At 40.8% G+C, this 23340-nt stretch overlaps 1 protein-coding gene across 2 annotated transcripts in view; it reads right to left on the bottom strand.

Annotated features, from left to right (window-relative positions):
- Window positions 1-22748, bottom strand: part of HMCN1 (hemicentin 1) — a 492489-nt gene extending 469741 nt beyond the window's left edge. For both annotated transcript variants that reach the window (XM_021102638.1, XM_021102639.1), the window contains exon 1: window positions 22109-22748. In XM_021102638.1, coding sequence (XP_020958297.1) covers window positions 22109-22379 — 271 coding nt within the window. In that variant the 5' untranslated portion in view covers window positions 22380-22748. The remainder of the gene's footprint in view (window positions 1-22108) is intronic.

Here is a 23340-nt window from a genome sequence, read left to right as displayed (position 1 = left end):
GGGCTGGGAATCATGAGAGCTACCTTTCACTTTAAAAAGATGTTCTGGCCGCTGTGGGGAGAGCAGCAGGGAGGCAGTAAAAGTGGCTCGGGCTGGAGCAATAGGGTAGAGACGGTGAATAGTGGTCAAAGTAAATCTCAAAGGTAGATCTTGCAGAAAGATTGGAAGCAGGGTGTGCAAGAAAGAGGTGAGTCCAAGAAGACTCCAAGGGTGTTACCCCCAGTGACTGTGAGAAAGCGGCAGCATCTTTTCTGAGATACGGAACACTGGGAAAGTACCCGCGAGATCTCTCTTAGATGCCCCACTGGGTTCCTCCTGTTCCATTTGTGCGTTGGTGCTGCCTGCCTAGCCGCTCTGGGTATTTACTGTTGTAATTCTCTAAATGTCATGGAGAAGAAAACATTTTATCTGCTTTCTCTGTCACAGAACAAATTCCACCCATCTAAAGGACTTTTTTTTTTTTCCTTTTCTAGAGCCGCTCCGGTGGCATATGGAGGTACCCAGGCTAGGGGTCGAATCAGAGCTGTAGCCACCGGCCTACGCCAAAGCCACAGCAATGTGGGATCCAAGCCATGTCTGCAACCTACACCACAGCTTACGGCAACGCCAGATCCTCAACCCACTGAGCAAGGCCGGGGATTGAACCCGCAACCTCATGGTTCCGAATCGGATTTGTTAACCTCTGAGAGAGCCACGACAGGAACTCCTAAAGGACTTTTCTAAGCAAAATTAAAGTAACACTTAATCAATGCCTATTACGCTAAGTCCTTTCACAAATATCATCGCATGTGAATATAAATATCCTTTGTGGAAGGCTAAGACAACTGTGCACATCTATTCTCAGCTCCACACCAAGTAACATCATGTTGGTAGTTTAAAACTGGCCATGGGGGTAGTAATTACCATGGAAATTGTCAAATGCTGCAAATAAGGACTTCTGCCCAACTCTAGCTGCAGAATCAGCAATTTAACATTTTCTGGCATATCAATGATTATATCCTTATTTTAGACAGAAAGAAACTGAGACTCTAAGAGATCAAGTGACCAGCTAGGTCAAGCATTATTTCTCTTACAGAAATAAGATGCTTACTTTATGTCAGGCTTCATACCCAATGTTTTCTCCTCTAATCCTCACAAAGCTACACAGGAAGTATGATTCTTATTCTCGATTCGATGATAAGGAGGCAAAAGCTTTGAGAACTTAGTACTTACTAATATGCAAACACTGGTCTATTTGATATTAGAATCCGTTCACTCAAAACCTATGCCATTCTCCACACTACCCAAAGGAATCTACAGATTCAAAGCAATCTCTATCAAATTACCCATGACATTTTTCACAGAACTAGAACAAACAATCCAAACATTTATATGGAACCACAAAAGACCGAGAATTGCCAAAGCAAAGCAATTCTAGAAACAAAAACCAAGCAGGAGGCATAACTCTCCCAGACTTCAGGCAATGTTGCAAGGCCACAATCATCAAGACAGTGTGGTACTGGTACCAAAATAGACACACAGACCAATGGAACAGAATAGAGAACCCAAAAATAAACCCAGACACCTATGGTCAATTAATCTTTGACAAAGAAGGCAAGAACATAAAATGGGAAAAAGACATTCTTTTCAGCAGGTATTGCTGGGAAGCCTGGACAGCTGCATGCAAACAATGAGACTAGAACACACCCTCACACCATGCACAAAAATAAACTCAAAATGGCTAAAAGACTGAAATATAAGACAAGACACCATCAAACTCCTGGAAGAAAACATAGGCAGAACATTCTCTGACATCAACCTTACAAATGTTTTCTCAGGTAAAAAAAGTCTCCCAAAGCAACAGAAATAAAAACAAAAATAAACCAATGGGACCTATCAAACTGAAAAGCTTTTACACAGCAAAGGAAACCAAAAAGACAACTTACAGAATGGGAGAAAAGAGTTTCAAATGATGCAACTGACAAGGGCTTAATCTCTAAAATATACAAGCAACTTATACAACTCAACAGCAAAAAAGCCAACCCAATGGAAAAATGGACAAAAGACCTGAATAAACATTTCTCCAAGGAAGATATACAGATGGCCAACAAGCACATGAAAAAATGCTCAACATCCCTGATTATTAGAGAAATGCAAATCAAAACTACCATGAGATACCAACTCACACCAGTCAGAATGGCCATCATTAATAAGTCCACAAATAACAAATGCTGGAGGGGGTGTGGAGAAAAGGGAACCCTCCTGCACTGTTGGTGGGAATGCAAGCTGGTACAGCCACTATGGAGAACAGTATGGAGGTACCTTAGAAAACTATATATAGAACTACCATATGACCCAGCAATCCCACTTGGGCATATATCCGGACAAAACTTTCCTTGGAAAAGACACATGCACCTGCATGTTCATTGTAGCACTATTCACAAGAGCCAAGACATGGAAACAACCCAAATGTCCATCGACAAATGATTGGATTCGGAAGATATGGTATATATACACAATGGAATACTACTCAGCCATAAAAAGAACAAAATAATGCCATTTGCATCAATATGGATGGAACTAGAGACTCTCATACTGAGTGAAGTAAGTGAGAAAGAGAAAGACAAATACCATATAATATCACTTATATCTGGAGTCTAATATATGGCACAAACAAACCTTTCCACAGAAAAGAAAATCATGGACTTAGAGAATAGGTTGTCAAGGGGAAGGCGGAGGGAGTGGTTTGGATTGGGAGCTTGGAGTTAATAGATGCAGACGAATGCCTTGGGAATGGATTATCAATGAGATCCTGCTGTGTAGCACTGGGCACTATGTCTAGTCACTTATGATGGAGCCTGATAATGTGAGAAAAAAGAATGCATACATGTATGTGTAACTAGGTCATCATGCTGTACCATAGGAAAAAAAAAATAATGTATTGGGGAAATTAAAAAAAAACAAACAAAAACCTGTGCCATTCTGTCTAACTCCACCAAATTCTTGTCAAGATAAATCAAATCAACTCTTGATATCTGTTATAAGGTAAAAGAGGGAAAAAAGGAATGAAGTTATCAAAGGTAAAAATTAAGTACATATAAGGTATACTTGATAGATAGCATACTGAATGACCCTTTTCCAACACTCCAGGAAAATTCCTTGAAAGAGATGAAATTTTGAAAAATACTTTAAGTACAGAAAAGAAAATGTCTGGCACACAGAGAGACATTCCATCATAGGGTGTGGCTGAGAAGAAAACTTCAAGGCAAAAGCGTGATCACCTGATCCAGGGGCTGGTGAACAAGTTCACCTAAGAAGAACCGGGAAGACCCTCGGGGAATAGGAAACAATAGAAATGAGGTTTTCTGTGTACTCCGGCAAAGGGCTTTGAAGTAGGAATAATGAGCTAAAAAGCAAAACAGACTTCACTTTGAATCTCAAAAACGGGTATGTCAGAGAGTACAATCATCTTTTTTAGAATTTTGTTCTCTACTGCTTAATGAGATAATGTATTTTCTCTTAACCTCCACTGGTTCTTTAAAAAAAGAAATATTAAGGAACAAGATCCATCTCACTTATTTATCTCTTCCCCATCACCCATCAGCCTCACGGAGCCAGCCTCTCTCAGTGTTGGCAAGAACAGGTAAGGTAGGTAATAAGTTGCCCTGAAGCATTTTCGATGGCAGAGTGACTTCCAGCCTAAGAACTTCAAGGAATTCCTCCTACCTGAGAATAAAATAATGCTTAAAGGTAAGCTCTCAGAGATTTGGTGCTAGTGGAAAAATTGCTCCAATTAGTGTGTTTGAAGTTTCCAAGGAAAGAAATCTAGAGGTATACAAATTCAAAAGATTGGAACACACACATAATTCCCAGAATTCCTAGCTCCTATATAATTTCCCCCATTTCAAAATTAAATGTTTCAATATCACCAAAAGAAAAAAAATCAAGTAAAACCTCATTAAAAGTTTTAAGAGTAAATGCTGTTAAGTATTAAATACTTTAAGAGTAAAATTCAGGGTTGTTTTTCTTTTCATTTAAATTATTTCAAGGACTTAACTAGCATCATAAATACATTACTTCGCCCAGTGAGAATCCTGTTCCTATCCAAAGAGAGGTCAGAGCTTAGAGTCCATAACACTCCCGGATGCCAACATTTTCATTAAAAATTTATAGAATAGGAGTTCCTGTCGTGGTGCAGAGAAAACGAATCTGACTGGGAAACATGAGGTTGCGGGTTCAATCCCTGGCCTTGCTCAGTAGGTTAAGGATCCGGTGTTGCTGTGAGCTGTGGTGTAGGTTGAGGACGCAGCTCAAATCTGGCATTGCTGTGGCTGTGGCGTAGGCCAGCAGCTGTAGCTGCAATTAGACCCCAAGCCTGGGAACCTCCATATGCCGTGGGTTTGGCCCTCAAAAGACAAAAAAAAAAAAAAAAAATTATAGAATAAACTGATATTCTCTAGTAAAATCATTTTCTGTTTTTTGGGGTTTTTTCTTTTTTACTTTTCTAAAAAGGCAACGCTGGATCCTTAACCGAACTGAGCAAGGCCAGGGACCAAACCCGCAACTTCATGGTTCCTAGTCAGATTCGTTAACCACTGAGCCACGATGGGAACATCAAAACAGTTTTTTTAATGTTAATTACCAAATGGTCTCATCATGGGTGGAATGGTGTCCCTCAGAAATTCATAGGTTAAAGTGCTCTCCCCCAGCACCTCCAAATGTGACCTTTTTTAGAAATAAGGTTGTCTCAGATACAGTTCGTTAAGATGAGGTTATACTGAAGTAGGGTGGGCCAGTCATCCAATGACTGGTGTCCTAACAGGGAAAACTGACACAGCACACAGGGAGACCACCTGTGAACATGAAGACAGACAGTGATGCATCTATGAGCCAAGAATACACCAAGGATTGCCAGCCAAGCATGAGAAGCTAGAAGAGAGGCATGAAACAGACTCTCCCAGCCCTCACAGAAGGAAACGGCCCTGCCAACATCTTGATTTCAGACTTCTGGCCTCCAGAACTGTGAGACAATAAATTTCTGTTGTTTAAAGCCACCCCGCTTGTGGTCCTTTGTTCCGCAGCTCTCACAAACTAGCATGATGTTCCCTTCACCATGCCCTCCTGGGCACATCTCAATTTCACACATTTCTCAAAATGAAAATAAGGCGGCAAAAAATAACGTATAGAAAGCAATTCTCCTTCTAGAAAGTTTCTACATAACATGAGAGTTCATGTAAGGCTCATTGCCTCCGATGTAAACATCCACCACTTAAGAGTTTTTATGAGCCATATGTTGTATCTAGTTCAGTGTCTGGTCCAGAGTAATGAGAAAAGTAAAATGGTAGCTGTTATTACTAGAAAAAAAAAATGATGCTTCCAAGCCTGTGTCACTATGACATCTGAGCTGAAGGGTCTCCTCAGGAGTCCCTGCCATCCATGCCGTCTGCAACAGCTGACTTCATGAGGCTCCAACTCTCCCAGGGCCTGGATCATTGGCTTCTTAAATTCATATCCAAGCCTCAGACATTGCAACTAGCCTATCCTGCCCTGCAGTACCTCACCATCATCTGTGGCCACTGTCCCAAACGCAACCAATTCCTCTTCCCCTCATCCTGTTTCCTCTCTCCCAACCCATTCATCACTACCCTATACCCTCACAAGTCCTATGGGCGTCCAAAACCATCTTCCCACAGGAACGCTTCGGGTCCCACTTTAGCTGAAACTGCGTACTCCACTGACAGCACCACCTCCCCTGCAGCCCTCCCAAGTGGAGTGTGCTCATTCTCCAACACCCAGATACACCAGGGCCAGAAGGAAGGTCATCATTTTAGCCACGCCCAGTCTACCATCTCTCCACATTCAGAGAAAACACCTGCCATTTTGAGGTGTATGCCACCTATGACACTCTCTAACCCTCCTTCAATATTTTCAGCTGCCACCTAAAGACTTCTCAACAATTCCTATTAAATAAAACTGAATTCAAAAAGGATACATGCACACCTATGTTCATTGCAGCACTATTCACAATAGCCACAACATGGAAACAACCTAAATGTCCATCAACTGAGGAATGGGTTAAGAACATGTGGTGCATATATACAATGGAATACTACTCAGCCATTAAAAAAATAATAACACCATTGCCAACAACGTGCACACAACTAGGGATTATCATATTAAATGAAATAACTTTGAAAGAGAAAGACAAATACCATATGATATCACTTATATGTGGAATGATACAAATGGATCTATCTACAAAATGGAAACAGACACACAGACATAGAGAACAGGCTTGGGGTTGCTAAGTGATAGGGGGTTAGGAGTAGGATGAACTGGGAGTTTGGGGTTCACAGATGCAAACTATTATATTGAGAATGGATATACAATGAGAAACAGACTCAAAGACATAGAGAACAGACCTGTGGTTGCTAAGTGGTAGGGGGTTAGGAGCAGGATGGATTGGGAGTTTGGGGTTCATGTAGATGCAAACTATTATATTTAGAATGGATAAGCAATTAGGTCCTACTATATAGCACAGGGAGCCATATCCAATCTCTTGGGACAGACCAAGATAATGTGACAAAAAAAAATGTATATATATGTATGACTGGGTCACTTTGCTATACAGCAGAAAATGGCACAGCATTGTAAATCGACTCTATTTTAACTTGAAAACAACTGATGCCTGACTCACTGTCTTCCCCACCATAAGTTCTGTTATTATCTGGGTTACTTTAACATCCAGATCCAAAAGAGCAGACTCACGTTGCTGCTTGATCTCAATCCCACAATTTTCATTCTAGTTTAACTTCCTTTTCTACCCAAGCTGAATCCTACAGTCAATCACTCTGGCCATTCTTACCAGTTAATCCTGAATTCCTTGTTATAGTGTCATTCACACACAAAATCTTAACTCTTTTCAGTCTAATACATCCAGGTTTGACACTATGGCCACTTGAACCTCTCTCATCAATATTCTTCTGGGAGTTTCCATTGTGCCTCGGTGGTAACAAATCCAACTAGTGTCCATGAGGATGTGGGTTTGATCCCTGGCCTCACTCAGTGGGTTAAGGATCTGGCATTACCATGAGGTGTGGTGTAGGTCACAGACACAGCTTGGATCCTGAGTTGCTGTGGCTGTGATGTAGGCTAGCAGCTGCAGCTCTGATTCAACCCCTAGCCTGTGAACTTCCATATGTTGTATGTGTGGCACTAAACAAACAAATACACACACACACACACACACACACACACACATTCTTCAGAACCATATCCTATTTCTTTAGCCACACCTCTCAATGAAATCCCAGTCTTAGATCAAACAAGTGGTCAATTTCAGCAAATAAGCCCATGTGAACTACTGGAGAAAATCACACAGGCAAGCAATACTCAAGCATTACAAATTCATCTGAACCACAATTCACCTAGGAAACTGCCTATGTGTCCATAGGCAACTTCTACCTCCAACACGTCACCATTTTTCTAAAATCCCTTACTTAAGTCTTCTGCCACTGCGTCCTCTGCATCAAATGACTCTCCTGTTTCTATGAGACAAAAAGAGTCCATCGGACAGGAAGTCACTCAACATCCTTCATCCTCACTGACTGTCTTGTCCATGACCGTACCTGTCAATGGTCTGTTCGCTCCTATCACACTCAACCAAAGGTCTTCTGCCAACTACCAATCCTTCCACTTTGCATCTTGTCTCCAGGTGCTTCCTCAGAGTCCTGGTTTTATAAATTATCTGTTCTCTTTGGCATATTTTGTCTCTTCTAGTCTATTGACTCTCTTCCATCAATATTTAAATATCCTCTCTCCCACCTTAAAAAATGTGCTTTAATCCCCAAAACTAAAGTTTATGGAGAATTTACTGTGTGAAAGGCATGTGTTAAGTTTTGGACATCTAGTATTATAATCCTCACATTGTTATGCCCATTTACTGAAATGGAATCATAAAGAACTAAAGATCATACAATAAGTAATGGTGGAGCCAGTCTTCCAATCTAGAGCCTATGGTTTAAACCAGAGAGTTATGTTTCATGATGAACATACCGCATTCAACAGCTCCATTTTGCTACCCATCATTTCTGCCCACAGAACAGATGGTTTCATTCCACAACTCCAATGAAATTGTCTATTTTATTTCAGCTTTTTGGTTTACACTTTATTTTCAATCATCTTATAAATGGACAAAGTTGCCAACTTCTTCTGCTTAAAACTAAAAACTTAAGATTTCCAAACACGGCTCTTTCCTTTCCTTCCTATTTTACCTGAGACTCTCCTTTCCAGAATCCTTTATGAACTGCCCCTTTTCACCCTATTTTAAATGTTTATATTCACCACAGTTTAGCCTGTCTTCCTCTCTCCTCAGTCTACATTCTCTTTAGATAATCTCCTTTATTCCGATGGCTTCAGCTGTCATCTACACAAGCTTCAAGTGGACAGAAAAGTCACTTGGCACTGTTCACTCTAACACTAACAGCTGGAAATACCGAGGAGTGATACCTGGAGACGGACTGGCCACCCAAACAGATCCACACCAGGAGACACTTACTTTGATAAATTCACCATTAATTAAGGTCTGGCTCTCAGACTTGCAAATTCAAAAACTTTGACTGGACACTGTCAGAATATTTTAAACAGTAGAGACAGATGTATACAACTGGTGTGCCAAAACATGAGTTACCAACGAGGAATATAACTGTCTGGTGAATCTGATGTATACGCCAGTCTGACCGGAGCATTCTCTCCCTATAAGGAAAGTCCATGAGGTTAAATTATTAGGAGGCTGTTTGGTGAGCATGGAACCAAAACAAGGAGGGTTAATAGTATGATCCAAATATGTAATGACATCATCACATATTTATAAGAATAAACAGTCTATCACCACAGTTGGAATGTTGCTTATGGTGGACCGGGTAGTTAAGTGTAGAAGGAAATAACATGCTGAACCCCAGACAGAACTTGGCAAAAAGAATCTAATTTAAAAACAAGCAGAGGCTCTGAAGAGACATCTTTCCAAAGAAGACATACAGATGGTCAACAGGTAAATGCAAAGTAATCAACATTGTTAACCATTAGGAAATGCAAATCAAAACCACTATGAGATATCACTTCACATCTGTCAGAATGGCTATTACCCAAAAGACAAGATCTAAATAGTGCTGGAGAGGATGTGAAGAAAAAGGATCTTGTGTGCACTGTTGGTGGGAATATAAATTGATTCAGTTACTATGGAAAACAATATAGGGGTTCCTCAAAAATTAAAAATAGAATACAGCATCATCCAGCAAATTCACTTCAGGGTACTTATCTAAAGAAAACCAAAACACTAACTCAGAAAAATAAATGAACCTCCCTGTTCATCGCAGAATTGTTTACAATAGCCAAAATATGGAAGCAACCTAAGTATTTACTGATGGAGGCATGGATAGAGAAAATGTGGCACACACGTGCACATACATGCGTACACACACAGAAGGATAGCATTCAGCCACAAAAAGAAGGAAATCTTGCCATGTGCGACAACATGGATGGACCTTGAGTTTCTGCAAAGTTAAATAAATCAGATGGAGAAAGAACAAATGTTCTCACATGTGGAGGCTCAACAACAACAACAACAAAAACAAAACAAAACTCAGAAACAGAAAACAGGTTAGTGGTTGCCAGAGGCAGGGGATGGGGTGACCAAAATTGGTAAAGGGTGTCAAAAACTTCCAGTTACAGGGAGTTCCCATCGTGGTGCAGTGGTTAACGAATCCGACTAGGAACCATGAGGTTGTGGGTTCGGTCCCTGGCCTTGCTCAGTGGGTTAACGATCTGGCATTGCTGTGAGCTGTGGTGTAGGTTGCAGATGTGGCTCGGATCCAGCGTTGCTGTGGCTCTGGTGTAGGCCGGTGGCTACAGCTCCAATTCGACCCCTAGCCTGGGAACCTCCATATGCCGAGGGAGCGGCCCAAGAAATAGCAAAAAGACAAGAAACAAACAAACAAAATAAAAACAAAACAAAAAAAACTTCCAGTTACAAAATAAATACGTCATAGGGATGTTGGTGACTATAGTCAATACTGCATGTTTGAAAGTTGCTAAGACAGTAAATCTTAAAGTTCTCATCATGAGAAAAAAACATTTTGTTGCATCTATGGCCACAGATCTTAACTAGACTAGTGTGATGATCGTATCATAATACAGACCAAGGTTAAATCATTCTGCTGTACACCTGAAATTAATACAATGTTATATGTCAACTACAGCATTTTCTTTTAAAAGAACTTGGTTGTACAATGTCCAAGTCTGTTCCATGATTCTTTATTTCACGGCTGACCTCCCACAGGAGGTCAAAATAGGTTTCTATTTTATTTGGGGCAGGTTAATGTATAAGGAGCTTATAATCAAGACTACTCCCCAGCAGTAATGATATCTCTTAAAGCTAACTTTACCTACCTTTTTCATCTGTTATGCTAATTTCATCTTTTAGTCTACAGAAGGCAATCCTATTTCCCTCTTCTCCATGTTCTAAGGGCCAAGTCCAGGCTTTTGGTCTTTAAGAGCTCAGAAACCCATGCGCTACATCCTCTGCTCAAGTCCCCTCAATTCCCCCACCACCACCTCTGAACTGCTAGGATGGCCTCAGATTTCACCTCTCAGCTCTTGGGACTGCCTTGCATCAATCCACCCCAGACAAAAGGATCCAAAATGAAAACCCAATCATGTCACTTTTCGCTTAGAAACCTTCCAGGTTCCCGACAGCTTTCAGGATGAAATTCAAACTTCTTCCTATTTGGATCAAACTGCTTTTCCTCCTGTATTTTCTTCCAATCACATTCTTTCAGAAAACCTTTGCTGACCCTCACCCTCTTGAAGCTGGGATCAGGCAAACTGCTCTCCCTCACACAATCCCCCATAGATTTTTTTCCACCGTAAAATGTTTCGCGGTATATAATATTGTTATTTCCCTTGTCCTTCTTCCCAAAGACTTTTTTTTTTTTTTACTCTTTTTTAGGGCTGCACCCATGGCATAGGGAACTTCCCAGGCTAAGGGTCAAATCAGAGCTGTAGCCACTGGCCTACACCGTAGCCACAGCAACGTGGGATCCGAGCCACATCTGTGACCCACACCATAGCTCATGGCATCACCAGAACACTGGTGAGCAAGGCCAGGGATCAAACCTGTGTTCTCATGAATACTAGGCAGGTTCATTACCACTGAGCCACAATGGGAACTCCGACTATTAAGCTATGCCTAATTATCTTTGAATCAAATGTATCTAACATAGTCCTTGACAAATAGGAAGAAGTCGACTATGGACTGGTGAGTAAATAAATCAATAAATCCAATGGCTTAAGGAGTTCCCACTGTGGCATACTGGGTTAAGGATCCTGCATTGTCTCTGCAGTGCTGCGGATTCAATCCCTGGCCTGGTGTTACCCATTGTGACGTAGGTCAGAGCTGTGCCTCAGATTAGATCCCAGGCCCAGGAACTTACATATGCCAAGGGTGTAGCTGAAAAAGAAAGAGAAAGAAAGAAAGAGAGAGAGAGAAAGGAAGGAAGAGGGAGAGAGAAAGAAAGGAAGAAAAAGAGGGAGAAAGAAAGAGGGGGAAAAGAGAAAGAAAGTGAGAAAGAAAGAAAAGAGATCAAGAAAAAAAGAGGAAGAAATAAAGAGGTTGATCTTCGGATTTTTTTTTTTTTTTACGGCTGCACTTGTGGCATATGGAATTTCCTGGCCTCGGGGTCAAATGAGAGATGCAGCTGCAGGCCTACGTCACAGGCACAGTAGTGCCAGATCTGAGCATGCAGATCTGCAACACCGTTTGCAGCAACACAGAATCCTTAACCCGATAAGCAAGGCAGCAAACAGGATCCTTCACCTGCTTAACTGCATCCTCAGGTTCTTAACCCACTCAAGTACAAGAACTCCTGGATTTTTTTAATTCTCTGGCTGGTTTCCTAATTACGAAGCAGTGGCCTAGGGCTCCAGGGGATAGTGTGGCAAAAACGACATGTGTCTCAAATACTGAGTACGTCAGAGTGGTACTACATTTGAACTGGTTTGAATTGTCCTTTCTCTATAGGTTGGTTAACAGCCAAGTCATTAAGGAGGTATTTTTTTCCAACTTAATTTTTTTATTGACTATATAAATGTTTTACTATTTTTCTTAATAACTGACTCTTCAACAGTACCTATTCAATCTTTATAGACAAATGTGATTCAATAAGTAAGAGCAACGCCATAGATTCTATAGTACTTTTAAAGGACTTTCACACATACTTTTTTAATTTAACCATGACAACACCATTAAAGTGGGGAACACTAATATCATTACACCTTACACTTGACATAACATGAGCCCGTTTCTCTATTTTTCCTATTCTCTGTAGAGATGGGGAATCCTCACAGAGATTTATTGGAAAAGAAAAAAAACAAGGTTGAGAATCCCTATAGACTTGTGAGAACCACAGGGGATGTGACTGTTTACACAGCGCTCCTTAGAAATTAATTTACTTCTTGTGACATTCTTATAGCCAGTCCAATTTAAACTGGAAGATAGGCAACCTGGATACAGTATGCAGATAGCATGCAGCTGAGCCATTCCAGATTGCACAGAAATTTCCATCTACCCCCACCAGCAAATTCACCTGCTCTACAAACTTCAGTGACTACCCAAGACTCAGGCGTTATCTAGGTCACAGTGATCCTTCCATTTCATATTCAAGCTTGAATGGGAGATAAATATCACCCAAAACGCCTAATTCGTGAGTGATCATGTTGTTTAGTTTTATTCTTCCAAATGTTACAATAAGTAAAAATTTTTAATGCAAAATCATAGGCATTAAAGACAAGATTAAAATACCCAGAGAAATCATGGGTTCTTGTTTCCAGCATTCATTCATTCATGAAACATTTCTTGAGTATCTACTGTGTCCTGGGCCTGTAAAATAAATAGAGCAGTCCAAGCCTAAGGAGCTTAAAGATAAGTAAGTACAGTTATAAAGATCACTGAGAATGGTTGTTGTTTGTTTGACTAGCAAAACCAATTTCTGATTTACTATCAATCAATTAGAAGGCTGTTCCTCAGCTTAACAAGGAAAAACAGGAAAAAAAAAAAAACAAAAACCCTTCATTGTGTAGGAATCACAGATGATTTTTAAAAACAGAAACATCCCTGGAGTTCCCGTTGTGATGCAGCAGAAATGAATCTGACTAGGAACCATGAGGTTGCGGGTTCAATCCCTGGCCTCACTCAGTGGGTTAAGGATCCGGTGTTGCCCTGAGCTGTGGTGTAGGTCGCAGATGTAGCTCAGATCCCGAGTTGCTGTGGCTGGGGCATAGGCTGGCAGCAACACCTACAATAAGACCCTAGCCTGGGAACCTCCATATGCCACGGTGCAGCCCTGAAAAAAGACAAAAAAAAGAAAAAAAAGAAAAAAAAGAAACATCCCTAACATGTTTAACATATGATATATCAAAATTGAGTCCCTGAACTTTGAAAGTTTTCATTGTGCACAGCAAAACGTCTCTACATATCCTCAAAAACAACCAGTGACGTGGCATCTACTCTCTTGGGATAAAATAGTCTATCTTCCTAGGAAACACAGTTATCACTGTCTAACCAAAATCTCCCACTCTTCAAGTTCTGTTCATTTCCTTTGGTTAGACTTCTCTTGGACCTAAAAGAGAATCCTCTTCCTCATGAAAATCCTTCTTCCTGTAGGATGTCCAGGAGGCCAAGGGAGACTGATAGCGTCTTGGCTCCTTTTCTATATATACTGAAACTGAAAACATTCAATTTGAAGTTGAGCTCATGTAAATTTGTATAGGTTTTCAAGGACTGAATGTGCAATACTTTCCTTGTAAAAATTTTCTGTTCTATTGCTCAGAAAAATTCTCTAAAAGAATATTTTCATAAAAGAAGGCCTGGAGTGTTGTTGTTGCTTTTAAAAAAAAAAAAAAAAAACAAAACCACGATGTAGTCCTGAAGAACCAAAGTCATTTAGGGCTCATAGGTTTTATTATCATGAAACTCATAAGCAGAGAGACATGTAATGCTGACATTTCTCCCAATGAGTCAAGTCCTTGCCATTCTGAGTCTCTTTTCAGTCTTTTATCTTTCACTATATTATGATTAAAACCATGGACTTTGGTAATAATCTACCAATATGACAAAAACAAGGAAGGAATCACAAATCTGTTCCAAATTGGACGTTCTTTCTCCTACGTTGCATTCACATTTTGCAAAATACTAGTTGAATCATTTATTGAATTTAATTTTAGCTTCATAAACAAAACAACCTTCCCAGTAGTTGGAAACAGCAATGTAATTCCAAGGATTTCCAATTCCTCTTCTCCCATTTTCTTTTAAGTTCTCTCCAAACAGGCTTTTACTCCCATCATTTCTTGTTGAGACATCAATGACTTCCACATTGTTAAATAGTTTAGACAATTCTCAGTCTTCTTCTTAACTAACAGATTAGTATTTCTTCCTTGAAAAGCTTTCTTCTCTTGACTTCTAGTACAATTTACTCTTCTCTCTCTCTGTCTTAAATTTCTCGGGCTGCTTTGTTCTTTTATCCTCATCCCTGACTGCTAAACGCTGGAATATTCCAAGGCTCGGTCCTCAGACTTTTATTATTCTTCATTTAATCAGTCCCTTAGTAGTGCCAGCTAACCTCACTGCCCTGATTACCATATTATGTGTGACTCTAGATCCCAAGTTTCTACCTCTGACCCAGACCTCTACTCTTAAGCTCAATTTTCATATATCCAAGTGCCTTTGTAATACCTTCACTTGCATAACAAAGGCAACTCAAACATACACAAAAACAAAAGCCTCAGATTCCAACTCTTTCTCACACCTGCTCTGTGTTCATTCTTTTCCATCTCAGCAATGGCCATGCTATGCTTCCACTCACTCGAGCCAAATCCTCTGACTCTGTCTAGTCTTCTGTCATATTTCTCACATATCACATCCAGTCCATCATTAAATCCTTTTGGTTTCATCTCCAAAATATACACAGAACCCAACTATTTTCCAAAACTGCTATAGCTACCAACTTCACCCGAGATACCATCCTCTTCTGCCTGAATGAGGCAATAATGTCTGATCCCCCCCCATGCCCATGTCTACCCTTGCTCCACTTTAGTCTGTTCTCAAACAACCGAATGATTATGTGCTGATCTAGATGGCAGAGTAGGAAGATCCTGACTTCACCTTATCCCAGAGATATATCAAAACTACAAACATATATGAAAGCGATCTCTGAGAACAAGCTGAAGACTAGTAGAAGAGATTTTCTACAACTAAGGATAAAAAGAAAAGGCCACATTGAGACAGGGGTGGTGCAGAGACACAGTCTAATAAGAACCCATGCTCCCAACAAGCAGGAGAGAGAGCACAATCATGAATGTTCCCCTGAGGAGTTAGGGCTCCAAGTCCCCATTGGGCTCCCCACCCCAGGGGACCTGTACCAGGAAGATGAGCTCCCATAACGTCTGGCTTTGAAGTCCAGTGGGGCTTATCTTCCAGAGAGTTAGAAGACTATAGGAAACTGTGATTCTGCTCTTGAAGGGCTTGTGCACAAACTCACCCCCTCTGAATCCCAATAGAGAGGCAGTAGCTTGAAAACGGGCTGGGTCACAGGAGAGGAGATTCATTGACTAATTTTAGGGCAGGTGCCAAAGGCAGGAATCTGGTGGAACTTTCTCTGGGGGTGGAAGCATTGGAGGTGCCATTTTTTTACTTTCCATCCATCTAGCTGGCCTGGCACAGGTGGGCACCATTTTGGTCACTCTCCATCAACCTACAAGCCCTACTCTGGCATTTCTCTGTGGATCTTCCCTGCCCAACCAACTCCCTTACTGACTCTTACAAAGCAGATCCTACTCAAGGGGCCAGCCCTACCCACCAACCCGCTCATGACCAGACCTCAGAGACAGCCAGCTAGGGAACAGCCCTGTTTACCAGGGCATCCATGGTAATCACAGCAGAGCCATAGAGCTGGCTGGGCTACAAGTCAGCCCAACCCAACAGCGTGCCCACAGCAATCTCAGCCCACCCACAACAGGAGAGTGCATGCAGCCCACACAAGGGATACCCTTGGAGCACCTGGCTCTTAGATAAGGGGGGATTGTACCACTGAGCCCCACAAGATACCTTTAATATAAGACCACTCTTTCAAGACCAGGAGACACAGCTGATATACCTCATATATAGAAAAAAACACAAAGAGTTAGGCAAAAGGAGGAGACAAAGAAATACCTTCCAAACAAAAGAACAAGATTAAAGTCTCAGGAAAAGAAAGAAACAAAAAGAGATAAGCAATTTACCAGATAAATAGTTAAAAGTAATTGTCATAAATAAGCTTAATGAACTCAGAAGAAGAATGGATGAATTCAGCAAGCATCAACAAAGAGACAGGAAAAAAAAGAACTGATCAGAAATGAAGAACAAATGAAATGAAAAATGCACTAAAGAGAATCAACAGTAGAATGGAAAATGCAGAGGACAAATCAATGACCTGGAAGACAGGCTAGCGGAAGTCACCCAATCATAATAGCAATAAGAAAAGGAATAACAACAATAAAAAAGACAGTTTAAGGATACCTCTGAGACAATATCAGCATACTAACATTTGTATATAAGAGTTCCAGAAGGAGAAGGAGAGAGAAAGAACATAAAACCTATTTGAAGAAATAATGGCTAAAAATTTCTTTAATCTGGCAAAAGAAACTGACATCTAAGTCCAGGAAGCAGAGAAAGTCCCAAATAGGATGAACCCAAAGAGACCCACACAAAGACATATTACAATTAAAATATCAAAAATTACAAAGAGAATCTTAAAAACAGCAAGAGAAAAACACCTAGTTATATATAAGGGAACCCTCATAAGATGATCAGCTGATTTTCAGCAGAATCTATACAGGCCAGAAGAGACTGGCATAAAATATTCAAGGGCTAAAAGCTAAAGCCTACAACCAAGAATACTCGACTGAGCAAGGTTAATTTTCATAACTGAAGGAGAGATAAAGAGTTTCCCAGAAAAGCTAAAGCTAAGGAGTTCACTACCACTGAACCGGCCTTACAAAAAATATTAAAAGGACTTCTTTAAATGGAAAAGGCCATGACCAAACAAAACAAGAAAAAACAAGTCATGAAAGAAAAAAAAAATCTCACTAGTAAAGGCAAACATATAGTAAAGGTAGAGAGGTAGTGGTTCAAATACCTGTAAAGGCAGCAAGAAAATTAAAAGACAAAAGTAGTAAAATCACTGGCATCTAAAATAATCAGTTAAGCAACAAACAAAACAAAAAATGTAGATATGCCATCAAAAGTAGAACGTGCTGGGGCCAGGGGAATAAAAACCTAGTGGTTTTAGACCATACTTGAACTTAAATAACCAACAGCCTTCTCTACACAAAGGTTGTCATATATGAACCTCATGGGAACCACAAATACAGAACCTTTAACAGATACACAAAAATTAGAGAGAAAGGAATACAAACACAACACTAAAAAAGTCATCAGGCGTTCCCTTACAGCAAAGCAGGTTAAGGATCTGGTGTTGCTTGGGTCGCTGCTGTGGTGATCCCTGTTTGATCCCTGACCCAGGAACATCCACATACCTCGGGCATGCCCCCCCCCCCAAAAAAAGGCATCAAATCACAAGGGAAGAAAACAATAGAAGAAGAAAGAAACAGAGGAGACTACAAAAACAACCAGAAAACAATTAACTTTTAAGTGGCAATAAGTACAACCTACAAATAAGATTCTAAAAGGAAACAGGCTAAATGCTCTAATCAAAACACATAGGGTGGCTGAATGGATTAAAACAAAAACAAAACCTGTATATACACACTGCCCACAAGATACTTTAGCTCAAAAAACACATACACAGACTGGAAGTGAAGGGATGAAAAAAGATATTCCATGCGTAAAGAAACAAAAGAATGGCTGGAGTAGAAATACACATGACAAAATAAGCTTTAAAACAAAGACTATACAGGAGACAAAAAAAAGTGTTACATAATGACAAAGGGATCAATCCAATAAAAGGACATAATACTTGTAGTAGTCACCCAACATAGAAACATCTAAATACATAAAGTATTAACAGACACAAAGGGAAAAATGGACAGTAATACAATAATAGCAGGGGACTGAAACATACCACTTGTATCAATGAAGAGATCATCCAGACAGACAAGTCAGTAAGAAAAAGTTGGCCTTAAATGACACGTTAGACCAGATGGACTTAACAGACTACAGAGAACATCCCATGTCCAAACAACAGGATACAAATTCTTTTCAAGTACACAGGGAACATTCTCCAGAGGTCAGGGGGTGGCACTGAAAGTTCCAACCCTCTAATCACCGGGTTGAGTCTCCTGGCAACGAGCTCCTTCTTCAGTGGGGTCCAAAGTCACCTCATTAACATAACAGAAGATACCTTTATGGTTCTCATCACTTTGAAAATTTCAAGGGTTTTAAGAAAAGGTGACAAAGACCAAATATTTACTTCTTCTTATAAACCACGATATCACATATGTGCACATTGAAACTTGTACATAAATGTTTATAGAAGCATTATTCATAATAGCCAAAAAGTGGAAACAACCCAAATATCCACTGCAGATTAAAAGATAAAATGTCTATCATGTAACAAGCGGAATATTATTTGACTGTAAAAATGAGTAAAGTACTAATACATGTACAACATGGATGAACCTTAAAAACATTACGCTAAGGTAAAAAGAAGCCAGTCACAAAAAAGACCATATATCATATGAGTCCATTCGTATGAAAATCCAAAATAGGAAAATCCACAAAGCATTAATCAGGAGCTGCTTAGGGCTGAGAGGAAGTTGATATGAATGTTAAAGGACCAAAAAAATAAATAAAATTTTTTAAAAATTAAAATTAAAAAAAGAAGGGTAAGAGACATAACTAAAACATTTCTCTTTAAAGTGAGAGAAATGGTGGAGTTCCCACGTGGCGCAGTGGTTAAGGAATCCGACTAGGAACCATGAGGTTGCAGGTTCGATCCCCAGCCTGGCTCAGTGGGTTAAGGATCCGGCGTTGCCATGAGCTGTGGTGTAGGTTGCAGACGCGACTCAGATCCCACATTGCTGTGACTCTGGTGTAGGCTGGCGGCGACAGCTCTGATTAGACCCCTAGCCTGGGAACCTCCACATGCCACAGGAGCGGCCCTAGAAAAGGCAAAAAGACAATAAATAAATAAATAAAGTGAGAAAAATGTTCCCAATTTGACTAAGATGCAGGTTGCACACCTCTCTGAATATATAATAAACCACAGAATTGTAGATTTTAAGAGAATGATTGTATGGATAAAGGAATTAGATCTCAGGAAAACTTAAATGTCAATACATTAAATGTGATTATGGAAGTGGAAAAATCCATCATAAGTAGAGTTCGCATCACAAGGTTGCCTTGACTTGCCATGACCGTGGTCCTCTCTGGTACTTACTCCTGCCACGGGTGTGTTGTGGGTCCTCCAACGCCAGCTTCCTACATGCACATTTTCCGAATGATTTTATCATCTCCTTCTCAACTTCTCAAGAGATTCATTTCTCTTGAATTTCTATATTTTCCATGTATATCAATTTTACCTCCCCCTAAAAAACACACATCTTGCCCCAAACTATAATGCAGAGATCCAAAGCAATGATCTGCAAAGGCCTGAAGGTCTTTGTTAAATGCCTTGAGACTATGTCCCAGAACTTACCCATTATTTCATCTAGCTAAATGCAACAGCAGACAGATGTCAAAGGACTTCGAAAATCTCTAAGTCCTCAAGGTTATTCATAGAATCATTATATTAAATTACACACACCATTTCTTGGCCTGTCAGTTGTATCACCCAAATTTACAAAGAGGTGTCAGGGACTGTGAAAAAATACCACATGTAAAACAGTCCGTTGTAAAACATTACAGTTAGAAATGACCTTAGAGATGTTCAAATCCAATTCTGTCCTTTTCGAGTTGAGGAAACAGACACAAAAAGCCAGAGAGACTTTTCTGATGTCACCGAGTAAGACAGCCAACCCTCATGCAAGGCCCTTTCTTTCCACTGGTGATTGCAAGCTGATAACCAACCAGAGAAGTAGAAGAGAAACAAAAACTCTTAATGATGGCACACATACACAAACAGAAAATGGCAAACATAATATTACAATTGATTACAGTGAGTTAGTAAACTAAAGGTTATTAGTATGTTTTCATTTCGATTTCCCTCTATCGTCAAAAATACTTTAGCCTTAGACAAACACTTGGCCACTTCCCTCTGCTTTGAATCTCATGGAATTAGGATTAATAATTTTGCTGAATTATACCTACAATTAACTTTATGGAGCCAATTTAAATTAACTATTTTCTCATATTATTTCATTCAAAATAGCTATAATTTATTAGTCATATGTTATTAGCATATCAACTTTCCCCTACTTTGAATCATGATTGCTAAAGTAGGAGAAAGTCAACTACGACAAAATTTTCCCATTCGGTAATAATTGGAAGGCAGCACACCACAATACAATTTATTCCAATAATTTTTCATATCATATCAAACGATCATGATGATCTGGTTTCCATTTATGACCTGCGGCAAATTTTGTGTTCTGTTTACAGCAACATCATCTCACAAGAGTTTTTTGGAGGAAAGCACATTGAAATGTTAGAGAACACAAGTTTTATTTTATTTTTCAGCCAATTTGAGATTCATCCCTATAGGAGAAACATATTTAGTCTATTCCAAAGTAACAAAAGAATTGAATTGCATCACAACTGGCATTTTGACATTTAATAAATTAAAACATTGTTAACACATGATGTATCTCACTAAGGCAGCTAACACAATAAACGTTCATTCAATTCTTCATTTGAATATGAACCTTTCACGTTTAATCAATGTAGAAATTACTAAAATATATGTATATCCCAGAAGAATAGGATAGGTTATTGTTTTCATCATCTGAAGAATAACGGCAACCAAACCCCCCGAGTTCTGTTTCCCTCTAAATTCCTCCCCCTGCCAAATGTTTTAATAGAGGAAACCTGCCATTCTTAACGCCTAGCAATAATCTGAACTCATACATGTTTGTCAAATGCGCAAGGAAAGAATGTGAGGTTCTAAACATCAAGCTTTCGTTGTGAAGAGGTGGTGTCGTCTTCCACTGAAGAGAGGGAATTTCAATAAAAATGTAGACCAGTGGGGGAGGGCTTTTAAGAAACCACTGCTTTATTTCTTCAACTCAGCAGCGGCTTGTGCTAATGAAACTCAGGTGGATGCTAGACAGCCAGCCCCAGGGCTGGCTCTGCAAAGCAACCCTCAGCAATGACAATGAGGGCTCCTATGAGCCTCACAGAAAGGTGCCACTTTAAAGAGAAACTGAAAAAAGTAAAGAGGATCAAATTACAGTGGCGCAACTGAAACCCATGGCTTTAGGGCAAAAAATAAAGCAATTCTGCTTCAACTACCTTTAAAAACACCAACATACCAAATTACATGCATTTCTACTGGATGAGACCTAGACAAAACATTTACCACCATCTGGGGACCTAACTAATGATGATCAGGTGCAAAGATGAATAGATTCAATTAAGAAATGAATGGCTTCTCTCTTATTTTCATCTCTTCAGTGCACTAGTAATCACTTACAAGCTTCCTTGTGTCTCAAATAACAGGTTTTCCTCCCCCATCCTTGAGTTATCTTGAGCATGCTCTTAACCTGGATGTTAAGCTCTTACCAAAGTACTGTAGCTAAATACCCATGTGCCAATTCACCTTCTTAATTAAACATTCTTTAGTTCTAACAAAAACAACTTAAGTCAATCAACTCTGATTTTGATATCTTTCTTCTGGTTCTGGTTTTCAGAATTCCACCTTTCTAGGTTTGGGTACCACTGTGCCAGCCTTCTAAACAAACCATCTCCATGGCTCAGACTTGAAAACGTTATCAGAGCAAACCCAGATGCAGGCGAGCAATTCTTTGTTACAACTGTATTCGGCTACACATTTTTTTTAATGGTTTTGAAACGTCCCGACACAATTTCATAGCATAAGAAATAATGTCATCATAAAGAATAACAAGGAATAAATATTTCCCTTACCTGGATCATGGAAAGGCACCAAAGCAAAGTTGAAAAGAGGTCTCTTAGGTCTTTTCAAAGACGTCTCCAAAATTTTAGAAGCCCCCTCGATAACCTGAACTAAATCGTCATACATGGAACCAGTCACATCAAACACAAAAGCTAAGGTAGAGGCCCCCTCGGGAATCTCCTCAGCCCTAATCTCTGACTGGAGGCTTGCATCTTCAGCTAGGGAAGAAGGATAAAAAAGAGCGAACAGGAATACTGTGTGGACAATGTCCCAGGAAATCATTTTGTCTTTTTCTTTTTTTTCCCCCCCTTGAGCGCCTAAGCACTGTGCTGATCCTTTCTCAACAACAGGCAGCGGGTTTCCTCTCGGGGTAATTCATTCCACTCCCGAAATCTCTTTGAACTCGCAAAAAAAGTTAGGGGCTGAGAATCAGATGGGGACGAACACTCAACCCGAATGCCTGCAGGGGCCGGGCGGGCTGAGATGAGACGGCTTTTGTCCGGACGCAACTTCCTCCGGGACGGCCGAGTGCCCGCAGCCCGGGCGGCGTGTGGCTGAGTGCAGACGGCGCGCCGGCCCATGCCCTGGGGGCTGCTCCGAGCCAGCGGCGCCGCGCCTAGTCGGCTGCCCTCGCTCCGCCGCCGCGCTGCTCTCCGCGGGGCCAGGGGCTGCTGCTCCCAACTTTCCACTGCGCGCCGCCCGCCCGCGAGCGGGGAGGGGAGGGGAAGCCGGGCCTGGCCTCGCCTCCTGATTGGCCAGTAGAGGCCCCCCCTCCTATGAGGGCACGCACCCCGCCCCCAGCCCCCAGCAGGGGCGACTTTTCTCGGGTCTATTCTGCACTAGGAAAGCACTCCCGCAGTCCTCTCCGCTCCCACCCGCACTGCTCCTCACCTCCAAAACCCCAGGGTAAACAATGCCTTTCAAGAAAGTGTGGCAAAGACCCGAACCAAGAGACACCATGCTAACCAACACAAAGGGAGTTGTACTTTTCTGTGATGTACAACACAGCTTCATAATTCCCCCCCAAGAAGCCAAGACCGGCCAAGCCTCCAGTCCTCAGCCTTGCAGCTCAGCCCAGCCGGGAGGGGGAGCTGGAAAGTTCTCCCCGCTGGGCTGCAGCCACATTGTCACTCTTTGATCTCCTGGGGACCCTTGGAGCTGTGGGGAAGGGAGGGAGGAAAGGGAAAGAGCTGTTGAGGGAATGAGAGAGAGAGACAGCTGGACCTGGGGAGTTGCTGATTGT

The sequence above is a fragment of the Sus scrofa genome, chromosome 9 (genome assembly GCF_000003025.6).
Source record: "Sus scrofa isolate TJ Tabasco breed Duroc chromosome 9, Sscrofa11.1, whole genome shotgun sequence".
NCBI lineage: Eukaryota > Metazoa > Chordata > Mammalia > Artiodactyla > Suidae > Sus > Sus scrofa.
This window is presented reverse-complemented; position numbering and strand designations above follow the sequence as displayed.